This window comes from Brassica rapa, chromosome A05 (genome assembly GCF_000309985.2).
Source record: "Brassica rapa cultivar Chiifu-401-42 chromosome A05, CAAS_Brap_v3.01, whole genome shotgun sequence".
In the NCBI taxonomy this organism is placed as follows: domain Eukaryota; kingdom Viridiplantae; phylum Streptophyta; class Magnoliopsida; order Brassicales; family Brassicaceae; genus Brassica; species Brassica rapa.
This window is the reverse complement of record NC_024799.2, coordinates 3,016,467-3,043,716: the sequence shown is the minus strand read 5'-3', so window position 1 is coordinate 3,043,716 and position 27,250 is coordinate 3,016,467. Positions and strand designations below refer to the sequence as shown.

At 33.9% G+C, this 27,250-nt stretch overlaps 7 protein-coding genes across 16 annotated transcripts; 4 read left to right on the top strand and 3 right to left on the bottom strand.

Annotated features, from left to right (window-relative positions):
- Nucleotides 1–270: 270 nt before the first annotated feature.
- LOC103866984 (putative ABC1 protein At2g40090) lies at nt 271–3,372 on the bottom strand. Its single transcript, XM_009145006.3, has 8 exons — nt 3,103–3,372; nt 2,604–2,758; nt 2,396–2,521; nt 2,225–2,320; nt 2,020–2,120; nt 1,902–1,938; nt 1,603–1,821; nt 271–1,191 (listed from the first exon to the last, which is right to left on the bottom strand). Exons 1-8 carry the CDS (start codon nt 3,284–3,286, stop codon nt 499–501), a joined length of 1,611 nt encoding a protein of 536 aa, XP_009143254.2. The 5' UTR covers nt 3,287–3,372; the 3' UTR covers nt 271–498.
- A 938-nt stretch (nt 3,373–4,310) lies between these two features.
- Nucleotides 4,311–5,713, top strand: LOC103866983 (chlorophyll a-b binding protein CP29.3, chloroplastic). Its single transcript, XM_009145005.3, has 2 exons — nt 4,311–4,911; nt 5,260–5,713. The coding sequence occupies exons 1-2, from the start codon at nt 4,399–4,401 to the stop codon at nt 5,575–5,577; spliced, it is 831 nt and encodes a 276-aa protein (XP_009143253.1). The 5' UTR covers nt 4,311–4,398; the 3' UTR covers nt 5,578–5,713.
- Nucleotides 5,714–6,058: 345 nt separating this feature from the next.
- LOC117133980 (chlorophyll a-b binding protein CP29.3, chloroplastic-like) lies at nt 6,059–6,886 on the top strand. The gene is made up of 2 exons (XM_033291284.1): nt 6,059–6,083; nt 6,436–6,886. Exon 2 carries the CDS (start codon nt 6,501–6,503, stop codon nt 6,750–6,752), a length of 252 nt encoding a protein of 83 aa, XP_033147175.1. The 5' UTR covers nt 6,059–6,083; nt 6,436–6,500; the 3' UTR covers nt 6,753–6,886.
- Nucleotides 6,887–7,571: 685 nt separating this feature from the next.
- Nucleotides 7,572–10,703, top strand: LOC103866980 (phosphoinositide phospholipase C 6). The gene is made up of 9 exons (XM_009145003.3): nt 7,572–8,296; nt 8,373–8,569; nt 8,638–8,773; nt 9,046–9,306; nt 9,373–9,572; nt 9,649–9,766; nt 9,884–10,036; nt 10,135–10,221; nt 10,304–10,703. The coding sequence occupies exons 1-9, from the start codon at nt 7,895–7,897 to the stop codon at nt 10,595–10,597; spliced, it is 1,848 nt and encodes a 615-aa protein (XP_009143251.2). The 5' UTR covers nt 7,572–7,894; the 3' UTR covers nt 10,598–10,703.
- A 226-nt stretch (nt 10,704–10,929) lies between these two features.
- Nucleotides 10,930–13,648, bottom strand: LOC103866979 (elongation factor 1-delta 1-like). 7 transcript variants are annotated; one of them, XM_033292152.1, is made up of 13 exons: nt 13,500–13,646; nt 13,125–13,241; nt 12,924–13,002; nt 12,706–12,829; nt 12,534–12,644; nt 12,307–12,459; nt 12,129–12,227; nt 11,866–12,036; nt 11,699–11,766; nt 11,572–11,623; nt 11,269–11,379; nt 11,060–11,182; nt 10,930–10,966 (listed from the first exon to the last, which is right to left on the bottom strand). In XM_033292152.1, coding segments are annotated over exons 1-13 (1,293 nt in total). In that variant the 5' UTR covers nt 13,583–13,646; the 3' UTR covers nt 10,930–10,964. The 7 variants fall into 7 exon arrangements, with proteins under 7 accessions (XP_033148043.1, XP_018514575.2, XP_033148042.1 ...); XM_018659059.2 differs by having other exon boundaries at nt 10,935–11,182; XM_033292151.1 differs by having other exon boundaries at nt 10,935–11,182; nt 11,732–11,766.
- A 1,601-nt stretch (nt 13,649–15,249) lies between these two features.
- On the top strand, nt 15,250–15,906 carry LOC103867754 (putative B3 domain-containing protein At4g03170). Its single transcript, XM_009145846.3, has one exon. The coding sequence runs from the start codon at nt 15,250–15,252 to the stop codon at nt 15,904–15,906; it is 657 nt and encodes a 218-aa protein (XP_009144094.2).
- Nucleotides 15,907–17,461: 1,555 nt separating this feature from the next.
- Nucleotides 17,462–20,599, bottom strand: LOC103866978 (serine/threonine-protein kinase ppk15). 4 transcript variants are annotated; one of them, XM_009144997.3, is made up of 6 exons: nt 19,700–20,590; nt 19,088–19,607; nt 18,580–18,859; nt 18,128–18,514; nt 17,909–18,052; nt 17,462–17,821 (listed from the first exon to the last, which is right to left on the bottom strand). In XM_009144997.3, exons 1-6 carry the CDS (start codon nt 19,953–19,955, stop codon nt 17,642–17,644), a joined length of 1,767 nt encoding a protein of 588 aa, XP_009143245.2. In that variant the 5' UTR covers nt 19,956–20,590; the 3' UTR covers nt 17,462–17,641. The 4 variants fall into 4 exon arrangements, 3 of the variants coding, with proteins under 3 accessions (XP_009143245.2, XP_009143247.2, XP_018514254.2); XM_009144999.3 differs by having other exon boundaries at nt 19,088–19,618; nt 19,700–19,919; XR_004458382.1 differs by having other exon boundaries at nt 17,464–17,821; nt 18,133–18,514; nt 19,700–20,599.
- Between the last annotated feature and the right edge of the window lie 6,651 nt (nt 20,600–27,250).

The following is a 27,250-nucleotide window of genomic DNA, read 5'->3' as shown; positions in this document are numbered from 1 at the left end:
ATACTACATCGTCTCAACATAAAGCAATCATGATTTGTTTGTGCTTATGATATCAGAGAGTGAAACTACCATTAGTTTCGATTTCTCTAGAGATCACATATAGTAATTGAAATTATATCTCTAAAGAAAAACTGTTAATTCTCTAGTATATCTATAGTAAACATATAGCATTCATGATTTGACATAGGAAAGTGAAACGATGGTAAACTAAGATTGGTTGTGGCTGAAGAAGCAATACATCAACACTAGAGAATCTTGAAAGAACAAGAATAATATGTAACAAGTTTTTTGTTTCCTTCTTTAAATTAATTTAATGGTCATGAAAAGCATTTTCACAGCTTACAAACAATGTATATCTCATAGTTTACATTAAATTTATTGGTAACAACAATAGCCTGCGTATACAAAGAATGATAAAATGTCACTCCTGGATACACCAAGAGCAAAGAATACGTGTGTTTATAATTTGCTGTAATGATAATACTATTACTATATATATTATAGTGTTAATGCTTTTCTCACTTGTAACACCCAAAGCGCGAACTGCATCACCCAAAGCCTTGCTTCCACAGACAACCCTTCAAGCCATACATTCAACCATCTCATCAAAGACTTCTTCTCCGACCACTTTGCCTCCAAAACCGCTTCTGAAGACACTTTCCCAATGATCAAGAACGACTCAAGCGACGACCCTTGCAACAGCTCATTGTTAACAGACCTGAGACAGTCGTTTGTCTTCAGCATCAGAAGGATCACACGTGGCAACCTCCTGAGAAGCTCCGAGATTTGAGGGAAGTACTGTGATGCATACATCTGCAGCTCTGACCGATCTTCTTTAGTGCCTTGGATGACTAAATGATCCACTGACGTGTCGATGACTTGCTTCCATGGTCTCATCGTGAGAATCCCTGCGAATAGCACGTAGAGATCGTCTCCAGCTCCGAGCTTTTCGCTGTGTTTCTTGATGGCTTTGGCGTCTGAGAAGACCAGGGCTTTCCATAGTGAGGCGTAGTTGAATCTTGTGTTGAAGTCGAGCTCCTTGTATAAGCCGTGGTCGAGAAGTACCAGCTGCGGTTTTTGCTTGCCGTATATGTTTCTTTTACCAGAAGGACGAACGATCAAGTTGGCTGCGTGTGGATCACAATGCACAAACCCATGTTTAAACATCATCTCTGCGAATGTTTGACTCACCTGCAAACAAGAGCTTAACGTCAGTTCCTATTATTCATGATATCAATGTTCTATAAATAGCTAGGCGGTAACTAGACGTTTAGTAGAAGATTATTCGGAGCCTAGGTGGCACTTAGTCGATAGATATTTTGATTTTCAGATTTAGTTTTAAAATTATTTTGATAAATTATAAAAATTGGATATACAAAAGAAAAAAAAGAAGAAAGACAAATTTGTGAATTTTGAACTAACATTATTACTTGATTTAAGCGATTTAGACCAATTTATATTTGATTAAACAAACTTAAATTGTTAAACAGATTTAGAACGGTTTAAACCGATTTTGAGTCGCATAAATCCGTCTAGGCGCCATTTAGACTAATATTTAGAAGATTGCATGATATGTTAAAGATCAAAGGTGAAACAACTTACTAGCTTTGATACTTCATAAGGCTGAATCCCAAGCTTTTTTAACTTAGCCACATCATTCACTTGAGCACCATCCATGAACTCCATAGTCAACAGCTTAGAGGAGCTCAAATTCCAATAGATTGTTGGTGCATAAACATACTCTGCAATATGGGGAGAGATCTTCCTAAAATTATCCAGACATTTCTCATTGTTTTTCGCCTCAACCATAAAGTCTAGTTCCTGATGAAATAAATGCATCAATACAAGGCTGTTTTAAACATATATAACGCTATGAATCATCAACTAAAGACACTACTAACCTTTGGTAAGCTTTCACTCATTTCATCTAGCAACCACCTGCATACATGAGCCAGTAGTTTAAGCTATTGTAAGAGATGGATTGTGACTCTATAGGAAATGAAGAGAAAGAGGCTGCACCTATAGTCAAATGATGGGAAAATCCGGTGTAAGGTGTTCACTATAACTCCAACAGCTGCAGTATCAGCAGCTGCACTGTCTGTCAAATGGGAATGTTGAACCTGCAAACGATAGATTCAAGATAACAAATGGAGTGAGCACAAAAATAAACTCTTAACAAGTTTGTTCTGAATCATGTAAAGGTAAAAGTAGTTCGGTTGAGTACCTTGACAGCGACTTTTTCCCCGGAATGGGTGCGAGCAACATGAACTTGAGCAAGGGAAGCACTTGCAATAGGAACAGGGTCAAACTCAGCAAATACCTACATATAATGAACCGTTTAAGTGTGTGTTTATATCTAACGTAAGATAAGTATATAAGAGAAAGAGGCGCATACTTTGTCTGGCGTCTCTCCAACCTCTTTCTTGAAAACCTCACATACTTGCTCATACGAAGAAACAGGACATTTGTTCAACATTGACTCCCTCATCGTATGAACATACTCCTCAGGCACAAGATAATCCTTGAAACATTAAAAAGCAAAAAACATGTAAGATTCTTTATTACTGAGTGGTACATAAAAGAGCAGCATAGCTTTTACATACTAGTTGTCCTATATGCTGGCCGAGTTTGATATAGATTCCTCCATTTTTGAAACAGAGCTCTTGAAGCTTTTGAGCTGACCTTAGGTGGACTTCATGTTTGACTTTAGCCCTCTCATTGCTTCCCTCAGCCAAACCCGACAATGAGTATTCATAATCTATTAACACAACACAAACCACAATATATATATAACGTTACTATTTATCTACCAAACAGGTTCTACGCAAGTTATATGACTCAATAACCACAATATATATAACGTTACTATTTATCTACCAAAGAGGTTCTACGCAATATGACTCAATAACCACAATATATATAACGTTACTATTTATCTACCAAACAGGTTCTACGCAAAGTTCCAAATTTTCACAGATTGAATCATCAACTAATCTCATTCACAAACTAATTAAATGAGAAAAAGGATAAAAAGGGCATTCATTGCAGGCAATGCAAATTCTACAAGAAAGTTTGTTTTTTAAAAAAATTATTTTTACGTACCGAAAGCGATGGAGGCGGCTGTTACGGTGTTGCGGAAGAGACGGACAGGGATGTTGGTGCAGAGCTTGAGAGTTCTCGACGGGTCTTCGGAGGAAGCAATGAAGGCAGCGCCGGAACCACCGCATACGGCGGAACCAACGACGAGGAGTCTCGCACGGGTTCTCCACAGAGATCTTGCCGCCATGGATGAAACACGCAAGCAAGATCGGAGGGAGAATTAAAAGCTAGCGAGCGAGCGGAAACAATGATCCGACAACGCCAACTAAATTCGCGTTAAATATGTTTTTGTTCTGTAATAACGACCTGAGTCTTTGCTTATTTTGGGCTTTGAGTTGTGGGCCATTGATGGGCCTGACGTTTGACCGATCATACGCGTTGTCTCTTCCATATTAGTTGACTAAAATTGGATTTTGTGGGGTTCACCTATAGACTAATACCGATTTCGACGGACTAAACCCACGGTTGTGAGATTTCGTGTTTTTTTTTTTTGTGTCAAAGAGATTTAGTTTAAATATAGTAAGATGTTTATGATTTTTCACTCAGATTACTAAATAATAATCTATACTATTTTTTATTTTTGTATAAAAATAAATATAAAAACTGTTTCTTTAGTTGTTTAAAGAATTAAAATTGTGGCTAAAGCATTTTTAGTGGGGTCATCAACCTTAATTTATATACAAATATTTATATTTTATTATATATTTTAAAATTACTAGAACTGAATTTCAAATTAACTGTTATAGTTTTGAGATAGTCCAAATAATATTTTACTAATTTAGTATAATATAAGATACGTTTTTTTTAGTTTTTAAAAAACAGTAAAAAAACGTAGTAAAAAAACGTTCTAGAAGATATAAAAAACATTTTTTACTAGAAAAATGTTAAATCATGCTATAAAAACCCCAGGGTCTCTCCCGTTAGCCCAAGAAGCTTCCTATAAATCTACGTAGGGTAGTCTCGAATCTCGATTGTCATGTCTAATGGGCCTTTTCATAAATGGGCTTCATAGGGGACCAAGATCTTTCCCTCTAGTCAAATCGACAAAAGAGAGCATTAGAAACAAAAGAATACAAAACAAATAAATACCTTAGATGGAGACACCAACCAACCATAGGGACCAAATAAAAAAAAGTGCAACGTCACTGAAAATACAGACACCACAAAAGCATTAAGATAAAGAGACCAATCACAGGAGATAACGCTGAGATAAGGCTTCTTACATCCACCATCACATATTTACGTTACAAAACTACATGTTATAACATTTCGTCAGTCACTAAGCAGAAACAATTCAAAATGGCTACCACCACTGCAGCTGCAGCCTCTGGTATCTTTGGGATCCGGATCCAAGATCCAAGTTCCGGAGCCGGTAGAGTCCAAGCCAAGTTCAATTTCAGCTTCGGGAAAAAGAAACCAGCTCCACCGCCGAAGAAAACGAAGCAGGTCCAAAACGACGGAGACCGGCTTGTTTGGTTCCCCGGCGCAAACCCGCCGGAATGGCTAGACGGTTCGATGATTGGAGACCGTGGATTCGACCCCTTCGGTTTAGGTAAACCGGCTGAGTATCTTCAGTACGATTTCGACGGGCTTGACCAGAACCTCGCGAAGAACGTGGCGGGTGAGCTCCTTGGGGTCAGGCAGGACTCGAAGGAGATCAACCCGACACCGTTTCAGCCATACACTGAAGTGTTCGGGATCGAACGTTTCAGAGAATGCGAGCTGATCCACGGAAGGTGGGCCATGCTTGGTGTTCTTGGGGCTCTTGCCGTCGAAGGTCTCACCGGGATCGCCTGGCAAGACGCCGGAAAGGTACGTTCATTTCGATCGTCATAGTTTTCCACGTGTCGGTCGTTGGAACTAAGATACAAAGATTATAAATAAGAAGATGACAACGTTCTGCATGATTGACAAGAGTTGTTTAAGTGTTAAAAGCATGGCTAAGTGTCCGAACAATGCATATGTGGAACATATAGTTGGTTCGGTTCGGTTGAAACAAAATTCAGTTTAATAATATAATAGCTACTGAAATATATAATGCTACTTAAAATCTAGTATTTTATTATATTTTAATGCATTTTATATGTTTGTAATAAGCATCGTATTTTGTTCATGTTTTTTTTTGGTTTGGTTCGTTTCTTGTTTCCACACACCTATTAGGTGGAACTGGTGGAAGGTTCATCGTATTTGGGACAGCCATTGCCATTTTCCTTGACGACATTGATATGGATCGAGGTGTTAGTGGTTGGTTACATCGAGTTCCAGCGTAACGCTGAGCTGGATCCGGAGAAACGTATCTACCCGGGTGGGTATTTTGACCCGTTGGGACTCGCTGCTGACCCAGAGAAGTTGGATACCTTGAAGCTGGCTGAGATCAAACACTCTCGTCTCGCCATGATCGCATTCCTCATCTTTGGACTTCAGGCGGCCTTTACCGGCAAAGGCCCCATCAGCTTCCTTGCTACTTTTAGCAGTTAAAAATGAGCCTTTCTATCTTTATTTTCTATGTATGTTTTCTAAAATCATCTAAAACTAAAAATTTATGTTTATCATAAAGAGGCTGTGATGTACTCTATCGACCGTGTTAAATCTGAACGAGTTTGTTTATTGTTTTTGGTGTTGTTGGAATTGGGCTATCATATACAAATGCATCACCTATTGATCAGATGTCAACACATATGATGGGTCTAATGCTAAAATTTGGAGGCCCGTTAAAATTGATGCATCTTCTTTTTTGAGACAATAATCAAATATGGTTTTGTTCCAACAAACCCTTTAGCCAATGATGGCTTAGTGCTTACTGACCAAACCCACAAATGGAGTCAACTGATCAATCTTTCTTGGTGTTGTTTCTGCTAACTACTACATTATTTTGCCAAATGTAGTTAGCTGAATTAACATATTGAAATCAAACAAAGAATAATCAAACCAAATGGGTCGGACAAATTGACCATTTCCTCTACTTAAATACAGACGCCGGAAAGGTACGTTCCATTTCGATCGTCCATAGTTTTCCCGTGTCGGTCGTTGGAACTAAGATACAAAGATTATAAATAAGAAGATGACACGTTCTGCATGATTGACAAGAGTTGTTTAAGTGTTAAAAGCATGGCTAAGTGTCCGAACAATGCATATGTGGAAATATAGGTTGGTTCGGTTCGTTGAAACAAATTCAGTTTAATAATATAATAGCTACTGAATATATAATGCTACTTAAAATCTAGTATTTTTTTTTATTTTAAATGCATTTTATATGTTTTGTAAATAAGCATCGTATTTTGTTCATGTTTTTTTTTGGTTTGGTTCGTTTCTTGTTTCCAACACACACCTATTTAGGTGGAACTGGTGGAAGGTTCATCGTATTTGGGACAGCCATTGCATTTTCCCTTGACGACATTGATATGGATCGAGGTGTTAGTGGTTGGTTCATCGAGTTCCAGCGTAACGCTGAGCTGGATCCGGAGAAACGTATCTACCCGGTGGGGTATTTTGACCCGTTGGGACTCGCTGCTGACCCAGAGAAGTTGGATACCTTGAAGCTGGCTGAGATCAAACACTCTCGTCTCGCCATGATCGCATTCCTCATCTTTGGACTTCAGGCGGCCTTTACCGGCAAAGGCCCCATCAGCTTCCTTGCTACTTTTAGCAGTTAAAAATGAGCCTTTCTATCTTTATTTTCTATGTATGTTTTCTAAAATCATCTAAAACTAAAAATTTATGTTTATCATAAAGAGGCTGTGATGTACTCTATCGACCGTGTTAAATCTGAACGAGTTTGTTTATTGTTTTTGGTGTTGTTGGAATTGGGCTATCATACAAAAGCATCACCTATTGATCAGATGTCAACACATATGATGGGTCTATGCTAAATATTTTGGAGGCCGTTAAATTGATGCATCTTCTTTTTTGAGACAATAATCAAATATGGTTTTGTTCAACAAACCCTTTAGCAATGATGGCTTAGTGCTTTACTGACCAAACCCACAAATGGAGTCAACTGATCAATCTTTCATTGTGTTGTTTCTGCTAACTACTACATTATTTTGCCAAATGTAGTTAGCTGAATTAACATATTGAAATCAAACAAAGAATAATCAAACCAAATGGAGTCGGACAAATTGACCATTTCCTCTACTTAAATACATCCTCTTCATACACACATGCTTATTTCATTTATTAAGCAAAGTAAACATATTAACAAATTTAAGATATGGAGAGTTTCCTCATCTTACGTTGCTTCTTCTTATTCTTCTTCTTTGCCTTCTTCAACGGAGAATTCGTAGCTGCAGAAAAGTTTTGGAGCAGAATAGAGATGGCTGAGATGAATGGCTACGGGGAACACAAACTCTCCTCTGTGGTTATCACCGGTTCTCTTCTTTGCAACTCCCCTGTTTCAGGTATTCTCTATATACATGTGTCTTTGCGTCTAAGTCGTCTTCATGTTTACAAATAAAGACCATACTAAAACTTATTAAGTTTCTCTTATTAGTAATTTTAACAAAACTTTTTCCTAACAAATGAAGAAGAATACGTATTATCAGAAAGAAATTGACCTTTTTCTCAAAACAGTTTTAGAAAAAAATGAAAAAAGATTAGATAATATTTTTTCAAAAAGACTCGAAAGAGAAAAAAGACAAACGATCCCGCTTCAAAGCCTCCTGTCTTGTCGGAACTCTCTCTCCCTTCTCCTCATTCTTCAATTTCCGAATCACCAAATCTCAGTTCTTCGATTCCCCGAAGAACAAGTTTTCTTGATTCGCAAGAAAACCCTAAATAATAATAATTGTTTTTGACAATGGGGAAGGAGAAGAAAACAGAATCTTACGACAATGGCAGTTACAACTACAAAATGTTCAAATGCTTCAACCGTAAGTTCAAGATCAACGAAGTCCAACCCACCGACGACGTCCGCGACGCCTTCTGCCAATTCGCCGTCGGCTGCGGCGGCGGCGGAGGCGACGGAGATTCCAGCGACGGAGACGCATCATCAGGCGTCATGGGGGCAGAGCAGCTCTGTTCTTTCCTCGACGACCACCAAGGAGACTCAGGAACCACCGTCGCCGAGGCTCAACGGTTGATCGACGACGTCATACGACGGAGACACCACGTCACGCGGTTCACACGCCACGGACTTAACCTAGACGATTTCTTCAACTTCCTCTTCTACGACGATCTCAATCCTCCCATCACGCCTCACGTAAAAATCAATGTTTAAACAAAAAAACTCAAATCTTGATGTTCTTACAAGAAATGTTTGTGTTGTGTTGAGACAGGTGCATCAAGACATGTCGGCTCCACTGTCGCATTACTTTATATACACGGGACACAACTCGTATCTCACGGGGAATCAACTAAGCAGCGATTGTAGCGAAGTCCCTGTGATCAAAGCTTTGCAAAGAGGGGTTCGTGTCATTGAGCTTGATCTTTGGCCTAACTCTACTGGAACAGATATCAATGTTCTTCATGGAAGGTAAACCTTTGTCTTTTTGTTTCTTTCCTTACAAAAACATTTTCAGATTGGTTTCTTGCTATCTTCAGAACGCTCACAACGCCTGTACCGCTGATTAGTTGCTTGAAAGCGATAAGAGATTATGCGTTTACTAGCTCACCTTATCCGGTTATCATCACTTTAGAGGATCATCTTACTGCTGATCTTCAAGCCAAAGTCGCTGAGGTAACACAGTATTATCTGTCTTTGTGAATTTATCTAATGAAATTTCACATTCGGTAGTTAAAAAAATAAATTAACTAATATATAAAAGAACATAGTCGATACACTAATTACTAATTGATTTTAAGTTGGAAACTCGTGATAAATTTGAATTTAACATGATAGGAGGGCTATTAGGCCATTTCGTAGATATTGTTTGTTTATGAGAAAACCCAAATTTATGAGTTTAATTTCATATATTTTATGAGTTATTTTTTGTTTCTTTCTTTGTTTAGATGGCTACGCTGATATTTGGAGAAATGTTGTATTACCCTGAATCAGAAAGCTTAGCAGAGTTTCCTTCTCCTGCTTCATTGCTACATCGGATAATGATCTCAACTAAACCACCTAAAGAGTATCTTGAATCAAGCAACCCTATTGTTAAACAGAAGGACAATAATAATGCATCTCCATCGTCAGAGGAAGAAACACCTAGAAAAGAGGAGATTCAGACACTAGAAAGCATCTTGTTTTATGAAGATTGTTGTGAAAACAAGGTAACAAAAAAAGGAACTTAATACATTGTTTGTTGTTTTGTAACTTAATTTTGAGTTTTGTATTAGAATGATAGTGATCAAGAGGAAGAAGAAGTCAGTGAAGAACAGAAACCAGCTTACAAAAGATTGATCACCATTCATGCCGGGAAACCAAAGGGGACGGTGAAAGAAGAGATGAAAGTTGTGGTTGATAAAGTGAGACGTTTGAGTTTAAGTGAGCAGGAACTGGACAGGACTTGTTCATCTAATAGTCAGGATGTCGTAAGGTAATATTAATACAGTCCTAATCTTTTGAACAGACTTGAGATGCACGCAACATAAACTCTATATGTTGTCTTCTAGGTTTACACAGAGGAATATACTTCGGATATACCCAAAAGGGACGAGGTTTAACTCCTCAAATTATAAACCGCTTAGTGGTTGGATTCATGGAGCACAAATGATTGCATTCAATATGCAGGTAACAAACTTAGGGTTTAGAAGAGCTAAGGATACCTTGACTCTTACGCTACCTTTTTGCCTTTGGTTTATGCCATGTGTTCAATTTCCATTAAAAAAAAATCTTTTGTTATTATAGGGATATGGGAAATCTTTGTGGTTGATGCACGGAATGTTTAGAGCCAATGGAGGTTGTGGATATGTAAAGAAACCTAACTTCTTGATGAAGAAAGGGTTTCATGATGAAGTATTTGACCCTAGAAAGAAAATTCCTGTGAAAGAAACGTTAAAGGCAAGCCAACAACAATTTGCATACTTTAAAGGATGGCTTTTAACATTTTGAATGTCATATATGTAATGCCTTATTATTTTGATGCGGTTTCTCAATAGGTAAAAGTGTATATGGGAGATGGATGGCGTCTAGACTTCAGTCACACTCATTTTGACTCATATTCTCCTCCTGATTTCTACACTAAGGTAATATCAATTTCACCAGATAGGGTCTCTCTAATATTCTTCAACTCCTCAAAAACCTTACTAGATTTGTGAGCTTATGTAGGTGTACATAGTGGGTGTACCAGCAGATAATGCAAAGAGGAAAACAAGAGTAATTGAAGACAATTGGTATCCAATTTGGGATGAAGAGTTCAGTTTCCCACTAACAGTTCCAGAGCTTGCATTGCTTAGGATCGAAGTTAGTGAGTACGATATGTCTGATAAAGATGACTTTGGTGGACAAACATGCTTGCCTGTTTCAGAACTAAGACCGGGGATTCGATCTGTGCCTTTGTATGATAAGAAGGGTGAGAAAATGAAATCAGTAAAGCTACTTATGCGTTTCATCTTCGAATGATTTGGTTTAATAGCAATGGATGTACCATTTTCAAAAAAATCTTTTGAGGTATTGTATAATGTAGCTTGAAGATCAAATGGATCTTTGCTCTGGTATCTCCAATAGTGTTTTAATACCTATCATATTGAAGAAAATTGTAATTATAGAGTCTACAATATGTTCAATATGTAAAATTTAATATAAGATGATCCATACTTGGAATCTGCAAAGCTTTTACTTATTGAATTTATTTATAACTCAGATTTATATAATTTTACATCAGGATGATGACACTCAGCTTATTAATCTGTCTGTTTTTTTTTTGAAAACTATTTTCTAAAAGGAAAAAGATATCCAATAAAGCTTCCCCTTGAAGGTTTTTTCGATCCTCTGCATTATTTTTCAAGCCAAAGTTTAATACAAAACCTATCATCTTTCACATCAACAACTTCAAGGAGTTTAAAAATGGTTTTTGACGCTTACATATTCTGTTCAAGGGGATACCGCCAGTGTTTCTAGTGACAGTATCGAGAGACAACTGGTCGTCAACAATGGTGAATATGGTTCGCATATACTTGAATCCATAGCCAACATTGTAAATCTTTGCTGGAAAATCCAAAAGATATTGCAAATTAAAGTCTACAGATGTATAAACAAAGATATTGAGGGTGTAAGAGATTAATTTATCTTACATGCTCCCCATACTACTCCTTCCATCTGACCGGATCTTACAGTTTCTTCTGTCTTCTTTATGTCGGGATTGTCACCAAACAGCTTTCGAAGCACTAACCCTGACTTACCAGCTGCTAAAACATATATAATCCGAATAAACAAACCCATTTACTATATATTTAACGTTTGAGATGAAAATGCCCACAATGAAACATTCGTCTTTGCTCCCAAAATTAAAATACGTAGATATGATTTCGTTTAAAAAAAAACTAGTAAGATTCATATTAAAATGTTTATGACTTCCTAAATTTTAGATAAAGAACCTGCGCTCTCTTCACCAAAAAGGTTAAGATCATCATCATCAGCCGCATTATCCTACAATTTTGAAGCAATGATATATAAGACTGAACAAACTATATTATATAAGCAATACATGTAATCCATGAAAACCTTTGTGGACAGATAACAAACAATAGAGAACACCTTAGAATGAGATTCCTCTTCTGTGATTCCATTACCTTCACCTCGCAATACACACACACACAACACATCTTTAGCATTGGATTATATAAAAAATTAACGTTCATGGAGTTTAGAAATGGATTTTGGATACTTACATATTATGTTTAAGCTGAGAGTTTGACAGCTCTGGACATACGGATGATCCATTATTTTCTCTTTGAAAATGGTGTTGAAACCTACTCTGCGTCCAAGATGAGCAAGGTGTCCAACGGCTGTGCACTCAATCCCCAACAACTTGATTCCATAGCCAATTGAGACAAGCTTTGCTGTAGTAAATAATGAGAGACTTCAGAATAATATAAATAAAACCGCCTTATTCAGAAAAATATAGAAAGTGTTAAGAGATTCACTAACTTACATGCTCCCCAAAACAGCCCTGCCACTTGAATGGATCTTACAGTTTCCTCTAGCTTCTTCATGTCGGTCTCTTCATCATTTGGGTTGATAAGAACTAGAGCTGATGATTTTGCCATTAAATAAAAATGAGGAAGATCCAATGCAAATTTATCTAGAGAGTATAACACAAATTAACTCACATTGATGCAAGCCCGCAGTCGCAACATTGAAACGTCCTAAAAAAGATATATAGTCACCGACGAGTACGTCGAAAACATCAATTTTCTCATTTCTAGGCATGGTGGCTATGATCCGCAACAACTCGACTCCATATCCAACATGGACAAGTTTTGCTAAAATATTTACATAATATTATTAGTATGCCTTTATTTAGAAACATGTTGAAGGTGTTAGTGCCAACTCTTACATGCTCCCCAAATCAGTCCTTCCATTTGAATAGTTCTTAGACGTTCCTCTAGCTTCTTCATGTTGGTCTGACAATCCTGCGGTATGATAACTATTAAAACCGACTCCCAACCTGTCCAAAGAATAAACGATGAGAAAATAAATTAACAAGATGTGTTCAAACCGAAACTTACATATTTTCTTCTTTGTGGAAGTTGCTCTCTCTTCAGCACTTTTCTTTTCCTTTTGGGTATCTTCGCGGATAAGGTCAACATCTTGATCAACATCTTTATCATTATCAACAACCGCAACACCATCCTACCATATGATATATGAACCATATATATAAGAGCCAAACTTATGGTTTCATGAAATGAAACCCTTATGGACAAATAAACAATCAATAGAGTACATTAGAACCAGCAACCGCATGTTCTGAGGTAGAGACCAGTCCGTCAATACTGACACCACTCCCTTGACAAGAGATACCTCTGCATGCAAATAAAAACACTACTTAGACAATTTTTTTTATGGATAAAGTAGTCATTTAAAGGAATGAGAAGCATTTTAATTTAATGGTAAGCCGATATCACCCATATGTGGAGGAACGTACGAGATACCCAATAGAGTCTCAATGTGGTTGTACCAACGAGATACGTTCACATATTGCGATGGTGGATGTTTTGAAAGGGCCGCATAGACGGTGATATCATCCTTTGAAGCCTTGTGACTGTACATATATAGCCGAAAAATAATCGTTATTAGACATCGTAAATATATATATCAAGTCTGCATGCAACTGATTGTTCCAAAAGCTAAAGGTGAGAGAATCTAATCTATTAATGTTGTGCACTACTATAAAAAAAGGGGGAAAAAAGAGTTGTGCAGTACTTCATTGAAAGAGAGGTAAAGTAAGACAACTTGACTAAAAGAAGACATCTTTGAGGCTCTGTGATAAAAATCAAAAAAGACATTCTAAGTGTCTAACCCTGTAATGTAATAACGTGTAAGAAGATGCTCGTCGAGCTTCTTCAGTCCAGCATTAGAATTGGGATTAGGAAAGGCCGCCATCGTTTCTGAAGCTCGAATTTTTTTCACTGATATTAAACATGAGATCCAATCAACAAAAAAAAACGATCTAACAAAAAAGTATTGGATTGAAAAAAATGTTACAAGTACAAAGACGAAGAAGAAGACTTTTGTAGATTCACTTAACACTCTACAATAATTCATATGAAAGTCAAGTGTAGCATTCCCAACCTAAATGCAGGACCCAAAAAACTAATTCGAAGCAAAAGTTCTAAGAGACTTGCATTACAATTTAAAATGTGATCAATCTCTATTCCCTACTAGATCAACACAAAAACATCTCTTATAAAGAAAAAGAAGTTTTAGGTTTAGAAACAAAATATAACACTGAGGAAGCTCGGAGGAGGTCGCGTCAGTGAACAAGGATGAACATCGTTGCTGCTTTCTTTGTATATTCTTCATATTGTGTGTGTTTTATCTATCTTTGTTTGATATTGAAAAAGTCAGACTGATACTAACTAAAACTGATGATAATGATGATCATTAACAGAAAACTATGACTGATGATTAGTTCCCGTAAATATAGTGGGAAATCCGCAACTAGTGACACGTTTATCGTCTATATTGACTTTCTTATTTAACATGTTTATCTTTGTATGATTAAAAACGTTTAGAACTTCAAAAATTAAAACAACTTGTTTTGCCCACATGTTTAGTATTTGTTCACGAAGGCTTTAGCCATGGGTGAGACAAAAATCATTAGTGGGCCTGTGGGGCTAAATAAGTCCACTTTATAAGAGAAGGAAAGAGAAGAAGCTTTGCTTTGGGAGAATTTGAGAGCAAGAAAGCACGTCTTCAAACACTTTCTTATCATGCCAAATAATAACGGTTTAACGAGTGTAAATTTATTTCTTATTCTCTTGTCTTTTTTATTTATAAAAATGTTAAAAAGTTTGTACTAATTAACTCGTCATAAACAGCCGATTTCTTGGGCAATGGGATGAACTAAACCGGCTGTTTTATACAAGGAAACATAATTAATTAACTAATTAAATAGGAAAAATGCTGAAATGGAAAAGAAAATTTAGGTAAAATGCTGAAATGTGAAAAGTGAAAACTAAATAGGTAAGATGCTGAAATGAAAAAAAAAACTAAAAAAGGTAACTAAACGAGAAATGTAAATAGTTTAACTGAACTATAACTATTTAACTTTCTCGTTAAGCTAAACTAGATGAAACAAACTATTTATAAAAACATATTTTGCCAATTTGTTTGAAGGTTTTTTCCATCATGGTTCTTATTTAACAATTTTTACATGTCATATTTTTGCTATGAATTATTCATCAACCAGTCTAATAAATTAATCCATCAACTTAAAAGAAATTGAGATAATTTACTAATTGATATCATCATCGAACATGATCAATATCTTCTAGCTAGATTCGGTAATTGTTCAAATCTTTTATGTATAACGAAAATAAGTGACTATATCTCAATGAAAAATAAAATAAAAGGAAGAAAGTCGCATAAAAGTAAGTTTATCTACGAATTAAAAAAAAAAAAAAACAAATTTATTTTATTTATATATTATTCTTCGAAGGTGAATATGTAAGCATTCTCACAATAAAAATCAGAGAAAGAAAGAAAAGCCCTATCAGACTTGTTGCATTCTCAGCTAAAGAGAAACAGAGGAAACGGGAGAGCTCATCATGCCGACTTCAGCAGAGGAAACCACAGATGTTAGAATAACACGACAGGATAGACGAGCTGCTGAAATATTAGTAGCACTAAGCCGAAATAAACGATATCATCCGAGAAAAGGAGATGAAAAAAATTCGTCTAATAAAAAGGGTAAAGCTGAAAAGGAGGACAATTCCAAGGAAACCATGATGATTATTAAGGCATGGAACCTAGCTAAGCCCGACCCGGTGGAGAATATACCCAGTCGTGTTGCTAAATTGGTTGATCAATTCAGTCAACCGATTAAGAAGCAGCTTACGGTGAGTGACGTGAAGGAGGATCAACGTAGGCTCATGTTGGGGAAGGATGAAGTGAAAAAAAAGATGCATCCTCTTTTAACAGGTTCTGAGATTAAGCGATTGAAAGAAGGGCTCGATGTTACGGTGTATGGACCAGGGAATGTGTCTAGGACAATGAGGTTCAAGATGTGGAGCAGCACGCCTGTGTTGACTTCGGGATGGAAAGGGTTCGTGGATGCATGTGATCTCAAGGAGCATTGTGATTTTATACATATTTGGATGTTTAGGCGCAGAGAGACTCGTGAGCTTTGCTTCGTTATTGAAAAGACTAAGTATTCTACAATAACGAAACCGCTGGCTAAGGAGATCTCGGACCAAATTAATTAGGGTTTTCATGAGTTGTTTGTGTTTTTTTCTTCTTTATTTTTTTGGTAGTGGAAAGATAGATACAAAAGTGGTTTTTAGGGTTATCAACTTATAATTAGTGTCCTTTCACGAGGATTTGATTGTGGCTACCTTTCAAGATTCTAGTTATAGTTTTTGTGTATGCTACTAATTATGGTGTGTTTTTGTTATCTACGAAGAGAAAATTTACAAAAAATGTGTTAATTAGTATGGGAGTTTTAGATTCTTTTTGTTCTCGCCATGAGCCGTGAGGTCATGGAGACCAAATATTATAAAGCATAAAAATACATGGTTGACAACTGACAAGTCCAGTAGGTCGATCATCTATAGAGCGGGTCACATTTTGGCATTGATTTTTCATTCAGGAAAGTGAGATTATTTGCACACGAACAAATGCAATTAATTTTTTCTTTTGTTCAAATGCAATTTAATAAAGTGACTTAAAGACCAATAAACATTTGTTATGTAAGAAAAAACCTTGGTTGATGATATGCACTCTAGCTCGTACCAATCCAGCTTCAGTACTTTGTGTACGTAAATTAGCAGGTAGACTAGACGTCTCATACGCATTTCCTAATGTCCAGATCTCAGACTACTTAATTAAGAAACACTACCAATAGCTACTTTCTTAATTAGCAACACTCAGATAAGAGTGCATCTCATCAACCAAGGTTTTTTCTTACATAACAAATGTTTACTGGTCTTTAAGTCACTTAATTTAATTGCATTTTATTTCTAAATAAATAAGAAATCACGTTAATTGCTAATATTCAGGACATGCAATAATATATCTAGCTGACCAGATAGTTAAGAAAACATATCGTATCAATTTAACATATTCAAAATAAAATTTCATGCCATGCTATAATGTCAAACTTTTTAGTCAAAAGAGATAAAATAAAAAATAATGTCAAACTTTTCTAATCATATATTTTCTAAGTCATATATTTAAAATTTACCCATTTATATAAGATGATAGCATTCTTAAAAATATAAACAAAATTTAATTTCTGTCAGCATATTTGTTTTTATTATTTGGTTTTTAATCTATACACAGTAGCATTACTAGCATACCTAAATTATTATTATTACGACATAAATAAAAAATTTCATCAATATAAATTACAGCATTCTCTTTTACCAAAATACCTAAATTATTATTACGACATAAATAAAAAAATTCATCAATATTCTTTTTTTTCTTTTGCAGCACATCACTTTCGTATTATATACCTTTGACATTTTGCAATGCATATAGTCCATAGAATGATATGCAAAAAGAAACTACTAATAATTGATTTGTTAGTATGTGTTTTTTTGTTAGTATCTATTTCTTATGATATTTATCAAAAAATATATTTCTTATGATATGTATTACAGTATATGCTACATTGGAAGTTTGTTCTAACTACCACAACCCATTATTGGTATTTGGTACAGAGAGTAGACACAATGAATGATGTATCCTATTTTGTCATTATAGTATTAACATCATGGTCGTTGGTCCAATATTTAGTTTTTTTTAAAAGTTTGGATCTATAGAGCAACCAAATATATATTGTATTTACAATGTGAAATTAATGTAAACAGTTCTATACACAATTAATCACACAATTACAAAACAAAAACACAATCAAAATCAAGAAAATAAAAACAGAACAGAAACAAAGAATCAGACAGAACAAGGCAACACTATAAGCCAATAAAAACTCAAAAATCAATTGTAAGAAGAAGAAGAGAGCCAGGGGTGGTTAAGTGCCTCAAGAGCTGTTGGACGTCTCAATGGATTGATCTCAAGTAGACTTCTTACAAAATCCAAGAACAGTTCATCACTAACATGTAACTGATCTTCCAAGCAAGACTCTTCTGTGATTATGTATTCAACCTCATTGCTCTCCTATAACACCAACACAACAACCATAATGAAGCAGATTCTAGCAACAACGCCTTACTTCTTACAGTTAAATCAAGATAAAAAAAATACCTCGTTTAAGTGGTAAATATCAAACTCTTTGGTGAAGTACTTATCCGTCTCTTGACCTTTCTCTAGCATTACCGTTTCTATAGGACCTAAAACCGCAACAATCCGAGCCAATATCATCGCTACTGCTTCATTTGGAAACAGAACCTGAAAAACAAATGAATTCTTGTTATTACTAGTTTCTGTAAATAGACAAAGCTTATAATGGTAACTAGATTGTACCTCACCAGAGCAAAGCTCTGCTAAAATACATCCAAGAGACCATAAATCAATCTTCTCATCATATGGAAGTCCAAGAATCACTTCAGGAGCTCTATAGGAACGTGATTGTACATACAATGACAAGTTGTCAGAGCGGAAACAACTGCTTCCAAGATCAATGATTTTCACCTCGCATTTTTTGTAACTCTTTATAAGTATATTCTCTGGCTTGAGATCACAATGTATGATTCCTAGTCCATGAAGGAACACAAGAGCATCCAGACACTGTCTCGTTATAACCTGAAGTCTGCTTAAATTAAAGTATGGTTCTCCTCCGGATTCTTGGTTGAATTTCTGGAACTCATATAAGTTTGCTCTGAGAAGTTCACAGACGATAAACAGATGTTCCTGTTTACAAATTCTCAAGCATTAGAGACTTCTTATGAACAAAAATGTATTTTAAGATCTCTTACTTGGTGGTAGAAGTAATCATACAGGCGCAAGATGTGATGTTCATCAGCAGGGTCATGCTTATTGACATGTTTTAGGAGTTTGATCTCGTCTAAACTCTGATCAAAGAAATCTTTGTCGTTCTTGATAATCTTGAGGCAGACATCGACACCGTTGTGTAGATCTTGAGCCTGAACCACCTTGCTAAATGCAGCTGAGCCAATGTATTCAGTAATGTAGTACCTTCCTCCAATCACTGAGTTCAGCACAATCGGTAGATCCTTGTTCTCTTCGAACCCCGTCCTGTAAACAACACCGCAACATACCATTACACATTTCATTTCATCCAGAGTAGGTCTTGAGATTTTGATGATATATATACACAATTTAATAAGGTTTATATAATTTTTTTTTTTACAAATTTGGGGACTTATGTATATATAATTTTTTCCGTAAAATTTTAGGGACTATAAGCCAATGACCGGTCCTGATTTATCAAATTACACCCCTTCAAAGAAAGTATCACCATACCTGTTTTTCCAGTGAATGATTCTTAGATCAAACACTTCATACTCCTCTTCTTCAAGGTCATGAACAACATTAACCTCTTCATCTGTTACATTCACTTGATCACCGGTCTTAAAATCATCATTGTCTTTTGCATCTTCTTCTTCTTCTTCCAGTTGAGCGGTTTTATCATCCAAACCAATGTAGTGATCCTCAACATTGTTAACAAGAAAAGACTTATCTAAGTAATCAAGACTTGTTTCGGTTTGAGATCCTTCTGATGATTTATCGTAGACACCAAGATTATTTTCGAATTGGTTATCAGTGATGTACTTATCCTGTGTAGTTCCAGGGAAGATGAAGAAATCAGATTCTCTAAACGCAGGAGACATGAACTCTTCTTCTTCTTCTTCATCTTCTGTCTCTTCCTTGTTGTTGGTCTGGGAGTAAAACTCACTCCACTCAGGGTAAGTACGAGCCGTACCAAATTGAGACTGTGATTCAGATGATGATGGTGAACCATCTCCATACGGATTCACAAAACCTGCATTTGAGCTTCCACGTGTTGAACTCAGATCAAGAATCAAGAATCAAGAAACGGAGCAGGTTTCGAATCAAGATTTGGTCTAAACTTACCGGAAGAAGAACAGAAGCCAGAAGTGGAAGAGTCCAAGCTGACAAACTCGTCGTCGGAAGAAGAAGACTTCGAACCGTTATCGCCGGAATCTTCGACGGTGGTTCTGATCGGCGGAGGAATCGGAAAGAGAAACTTCTCGAAGTCGAAAGAAGCGAGCCGGTTCTTCTCGTTGATATCGTCTCTCAGAGCAGACTCAGCCTCCGTTAAGCCGTTACGTCGGAGAAACTGAAGCACGGATTCAACATCCACCGCCATGAACCACCGTGCGTCACGGAAGTTTTTTTTCTTTGAGAGAAACGAGAGAGAGAAGAGAAAGTTGCAAAGTCACGTGATTGATAACAGAGAAGAACACATTGATGATGATGATAAGCTTCAAGTCTCTCGCATGTTCTCTGATGATTAATCTAGAGTTAGGACTAAGTCTCTGATCTTCTTCTTCTTTCTACTAGTGCTTCTTCTCTCTGTTTGGCTGTGTAGGACCGAAGCTAACAATAACAACAGACATGGTGGTGTTATGTCTTTTTTACCGGTTTGGTTTCGACGTCGATGTTTTTTTCTTTCACTTTCACCTTACTGACGTGTACTAATACTTATTCGACACGTGTAAATGATATGTATTTTTTTACTTTATTTTATAATGACTGAACCGACGGAGTTATTAACATTTTATTTTGTCTTGTATTAGGACAAAATGAATTCAAAAGTTTAATAAAATAATGAATAAAGGAGAATCTTGCAGATGATCATCTATATATTATTATTTAAGCATTGTAACATTTTTTTGTAGCCACGTATCATCACTAGAATGATTCTTAGAATCCTTAGAGAAATATGTTAGTCCATCTAAATATATAATAAGCTTTTTATTAAACTACAATAAATACATTATTAATGTGCTTCGTTATTTCCTTAAATAAGATTACAGAATTACCTAATGTGGCTAAAGTATATATGATAATTAATGATTTTGAATAATAAAAATTTGATAAAAATAATTGTGTATTATAATTATATTTGTTTAATTTTAAGCTATTAAAATAAATTAAACAATCATAGTAACCATATAATAAAAAATTTAAAATATTATTTATATATTATATTTTGAATTTTAAAAAACGAGTATAAATTATTAAAACTGTTAAAAGTTTCACATTCAAATTTTGTGATCTATGATTTAAAACATTTATTATGACATGATACAAATAACTAAAAAATAATATAAGTTGAAAGTCTCATTTAATAAGTATCAAAAATAAAAGATATATAAATATATGTATCATTTTAAATTAAACTATATGCAATATAAAAATACATAAATATCTTAAAAAAATTATTTATATATTATATTTTAAATTTTTAAAAACGAGTATAAATTATTAAAACTGTTAAAAGTTTCACATTCAAATTTTGTGATCTATGATTTAAAACTTTTGTTATGACATGATACAAATAATTAAAAAATAATATAAGTTGAGTATCAAAAATAAAAGATATATAAATTGATGTATCATTTTAAATTAAACTATATGCAATATAAAAATACATAAATATCTTAATTTTGAAATTTACTTTGAACATTTTTTTGATAAAAAGATTTGAAAAAATATTGACAACTTAATTTTTTAAAATATTATAAATTACTTAAACCATTAATCCCACAGTGAAAATTTTGTTATCACTAATTTAGACTTTTTGTTATAACAGATACAAACAATAATAAAAATATGAGCAAAAAGCATCATCTAATAAATATTAATATTAAAATATACAATATATATGTTACTATCATTTAAATTTAATTATATATCATATCAAATAGAAAAAATATTTTTCGATTTATAAAATTTATTTATATGTTCACACCAATTTAATTATATAAGTAGTAGATAATGACTTTTTAATAATTCAATATATATTTATTATTTCATAATATGTTATAAACATATAATATATAAATAATTTATATATATAATGTTCATCCTGCGCAAAGCACGGATCTTAACCTAGTCGTTATTATTTTACCAAAAAAAAATCTAAAACGTCCACTATGCTTATTTTTTCATTTTTTTATTTGTTAGATCGAATCTATTAATCGTACAGTATTCTCACCTTTCCTAAACTCATTTTTTCTGTGGAGTTTTCAATGTTACAACTAGTTGTTGATGACTGATGAGGCGTGACAAATTAATGTTTACACAGAGATGAGTTCTTATAAAGATATGGTCAACTTGGGGAGATGAAGAAATCTTATCATATAGGTTTTAAAATAAAATCAACCAAGCGTTTTGTGGCAAGTTATTTGGTCCATGTTTTATTCCTCATCTTAGACTTTGATTAGAGAACACATTTTGTTTGAATGTGGAATCGTATTCGGTGTTCCGTTTGACCACTAAGTTTTTAAGCATATATTAATGATACATATCCGAAATGGACCTATGACTATTCTTTATAAAAGTAAAATACACCTTTATATAGTATTTCAAACCATGCAATAAGAGATTTTATTTTTTTGGCTTTAAATTTTTACCCATGCCTTTTTAGTACTATACAGAAATCGAACTTTGTGCCTTTGTGGTAGTAGAGGACCTAGAGGCCAATAGGTAAAGCATGATATAGAGAAAAAGTTGACAGCTAAAAGGCAAGCTGCAAATCCGTGGAACGAGATACTCATTATTTACTTATACTAATCTTATTTTTAGGTTATGAATAATTAGTTGTTCCGGCAAACATAGACAATAGGTTATAGATGAAACCCATAACAAACATTTGAGTGTTCATGAATACTCATAATAGCAGTATAAATAGAAAATATTAAAGCTGAGGATCATTGAGGACGACGACAACAACAAAACTATAGGTGGGCCAGACTATAGTATTTTAGAATCCGTTTTAACTATTTCTTCAAATTAGGAAACTAAAGAGTAACGGTTTAGTACAGTTTTAAACTACATACACTGTATATCCTCAAAACCAAATGATTTCGGTTAAATAGGGTTGGAAACTTGGAGTAGACGGTAATCCTTAAATATTAAAACTAAATAAGAGGCATGTTAGTTAAAAGTATAAAACTAATAAGTAATAACCAAGTTAAACCAATAAAGTATTTGAAAATCTAAGTTGTTTGCATAGGCCCTAGGACAAAAAAAAACATACGAAAGAAATGCTCGTCCAACCCTAATATATGCTTTCAACGATAGCCATTTGATTTTGGAATAATCTATATCTTAGGTTTACTTATTATTTTATCAGTACCCGCACCATAGTAAATTAGTAAGTAACCACAATGGATCGTGTAAGTCATAATCTATTTGCTTTAAATCGAAGATAATTCATGCCAAACGATAAGTTCATTTTATAAATTATTGTGTTGTGAAGCCAAGAGTATCAGTTTCTCTATTTATAAACGCTATTTGTCTCGAACTATACAATTTTTTTTTAAAGGAGAAAAGTTACTATTATTTTCTCCGATGTGAAACTGGCTCAAAGGATCCAAACTATGCTCAGAAGACTTACATAAATGATAAATCTAGAGACTAGAGCCAACATCTGAAATTTTAAGTGATAAAACTAAAGAGAAAACTATAAGAACAAAGGATTTGGTACAACGTCCATGTGGTGGGTGGACTAATCATGGTTTTACTAGCAGCTCTATAGTAAATAATCATAATTATTAAATATATTTGCTATCATGAATATGAACCCCACCGACTCCAATTATTTTGTTTTCTCAGCAAAGCCACTAGTGTGACCTAAAATCAGCTTTTCCACGTGACCACATTTTAAGGATATTCTTTTCCGGCTGAGAATTTAGGATCATCGCTATTTGGAAATTAACTATTCATCATAGATTTTCAAATACGGTAATGAGATTTTTTTTTAGTACCTAGACAATGTTGAGTTTCAATTCAGTAGTACTAGTTTTAAGTCTTGAGAGTATTTGTGAATAATGGTATGAACCAACTGTAGATGTAGTGAGCATTACCGACTCAAGTCACTCAACGCATAACAACTGATGGTAAAAGTAATCTGTACATTTGAACATAGGTGTCGAGTAAAATTAACGGGTGATTATAACAATTTCCTTTAACACTAAGATTATAAACATTTACCCACCACCAAAATGTGAGTTATGACTTATGAAGATAAGGAGTGGAGACTATCATCGGAATTTAATTTAACACATGGTACCAATCTTTACTGATTTAAACGTATCTGAAGTTGGTACTAAATTTTGATCCGAGCATGCAAAGCGCGGATTTATTTTTAAAATTAAATAATTTTTTCTATAATTTATTTTTATATAATTTCTATATGAGATAATGTATAAGTTTGGGTACATTTATCCGGGCGCACTGAACCGTACCAAACTGGAAACAAAAACTTAAAATTAAGCTAAATTTCATAAATAACCAAGCATATCATATATTTTTGGAACCAAAAAATAGAAACTGAACTAAGAACCAAATGAGTACTTAAATTTATAAAATACAAATTATATACCTACAAATATGAATTATATTTGATTTCTAAATAACCAAATATCCTAACATACTATTTATAAACCAAATTATACAAAACATTAATGACTCAAATATTTTTTATTTCCTATATATGTTTTCAAACAACCTAAACTACCCGATTTAAAGAGCAAGATATTTTACATTTGTAAAAATTCAATCAAATGTATCATATGCATTGTTAGAATTTGTAAAGTAAATAAACATATTTTATTTAAACCAGTTTTTTTTTACTAATTCCATTTAAATCTCCAACTCGTATAGGCCCATTTAATACTTTTTTTATTATAAGATTAATCATTTAGTTCATATATAAAAATGTAAGATCAAATCTTAATAATTGATTGCATGTAATTAATTAAATTAATATTTCATAGTTGAATAGTTGACATTAAGGCTTTAAGTTTCCAATTCTAAACCATTGAAAATTTTATACTATTAATGAAACTATATTTGGTAATGATCACGTTATGTGTAAACATGTTTGAATAATCTATCATATCTTCATGAGGATTTATTGTCAAAGTAATTATATAATAGATTACGAAAGAATAATAAATGAGTTTAATTAAATTATGTAAAGTACTTATATAGTTAGAGAAATATAAGGTAATACCAAAAAAATAGTTAAATCTAATGAAATAATCTAACAATATTGTTTAAGTAGATCTTTTTAAGAATCTTTCCCTTTTAATAGTATAGATGGTTGTTGGAAAATGCACAAGTATGTCGAACATAAATATCGTCAATTTAAAGGTTCCAGGGAATTAGACATATAACACTTCTTTCAAAAAAATCCATAGTAATTTAATTAAGAATCCTAAATCAATAAATGTGTCCACAGATCACAACTGAGCAAGAATTCAAACATTTTTCACACAGGTATTTTAAATTTTAAAATTCGAGATTTTCGGAGGATGTAAATATTATTATGTCTGTTCTACACAAAACATTGCTTTCAATTTTTTATTATTTTGTCAGAAATAATATCGTCTTATATTTTTAATACATGACTTTTTTTAAACTAAATTTTAAAATGTATCCCTAATAATATTAGATAAATTATTAGTACTATAGAGATTAATATGTTTTATTAATACGTTTGCAAAATTCAAGAATGATGGGGATGATTGGTTGGACGGTAGGAAGTGACTTTATCTTTAATTTTTATTTACAGTTTTAGAAATTATAAATCATGTTTTATATTAGTTTTTAAAGTTATAACCAAAAAATCAAAGTTACAGTAAAAAAAAGCTGTAAAAATCTTATTTTCTAAAGCTCTATTTTTTTAGTTGTATGAAATTTTTAAAGTATATTCCTTAAAACTAAATAAAAAAATCATATGGACTAAATTTTAAAATAAATTTTCTACAGTTTCAGTCCAATCATTCACCCCCAATATTTTATGTAAAGAAAGGAGTAAAAAAATTAACAGAAAGTTATTTATGTTTTTAAAGGGTTAATTAAGGAGATTTTAAAAGTTTTACTGATAAAAGAAAAAGGTACAATAATGTTGACAAATAATATTTTAATTTTGATTTTCTTTTGTTAAGTAATGGATGATCTAAAACGACTTTATATATATTAAAAATATGAAGTTGTCCAAAAATATATACATATTAAAATTAAATATGATGTCAGATAGAATTTGAGAATATGGAAACTTAAAATATTGGCCTATTTAGCTAGAAATCAAAATTCAGCGTGGTAATTGCAGATCTATGCATTTTTTTTAATTATTTGCAGAACCAAGTAATTTTTGTGCTGATTTGCCAATTCTGTCCTTGAGCTGAGACGTATTTGATGACCTGCTACCGGGGTTGAGAAACAAAATTAATTTTTATTACAAGTGAAGAGGAAGCATAATCTATGAACTAAACCGGTTACATTTGAGATACTTGAAGTACTTAGATATTAAAACCGGATATATGTTTAATGGTGGCCGAAACCTAAAATTGCATTTAGAAAACGGAAATAACCGGTTACAAATATATGTTACTGGAATAGTTTATTATTGTTAGATATAAAACGATGATTTTTACATAGATTAGTTTTGGTGATCCGGAAGGGGTCAAATAATGAGATTTTGCAGACATATTTTTCAGACAGAACTAAGAAATGAGATTTACTTTTAGAGAGAGACAATATATTGAAATATGAATTGTATCAAATTTCTTTGGGTTTTTGCAGGGAAGAGAATCCCCAAAAAGAATCCCATTAAAAAAAAAAATCTCTAAACCGCAGAAAATAATAATACCTTGCTCTTATCGAACCTTTTGACGGCGACACGATCGCCGTTAGATTTGTGGATGGCAACGTAAGTATACCCGAATTGACCATGACCCAGCAACTTCCCGATGCTATACTGCTCGTGGAAGTCTTTGGTGTATCCAAACTCGGTACGCTTCCCGCAAGGGACGGACCCGGTTCTCCGCTTGGTGGTTGTTGAGGGCTTGTCGTTGTTGTTTTCCGGAGGAGGAGGAGTCTTGTTATTAGACTTAGGGTTCTTCTTGTTGTTGCTATCTAGTGCAATTTCCCTAAAATATTCTAGTTTGAAATTGATTCTCTGTATTGCCGACATTTGATCAAACTCTACAAGGATATTATTGACCAGCTTTTCTGAAGACACATGTCTCACGTTACTTGAATGGGACGAGTCGACGGACATGAAAATTCCACTATGACTTTTCCTCTGGAAGAAAAAACAGTTTGCTGTTGATTCCATATTCTAAAATTCTTGATTTCTTGTTTACACCTTTTGACTTTGGTGATTAACTATTGGACTAATTGGGACACCCATGCCCATATAATACCAACGGGCTAAGCTAGTTGAGCAAAGGATATGACTGGCCCATGCGATAGGGTCTTATTTCCCTTGTTAGTATCTATCTTATTAAAACTCAAGTACAAAATTGGAGTGTTTGGAGACTTGAATAGGATTTTTAAAAATTTGGACTGTTTGGAAACATGGATTGCAGTCTTTTAAAAAAAAATATTTTTGTTTGAAAACAAGGATAGTAGTATTAAGAAAAA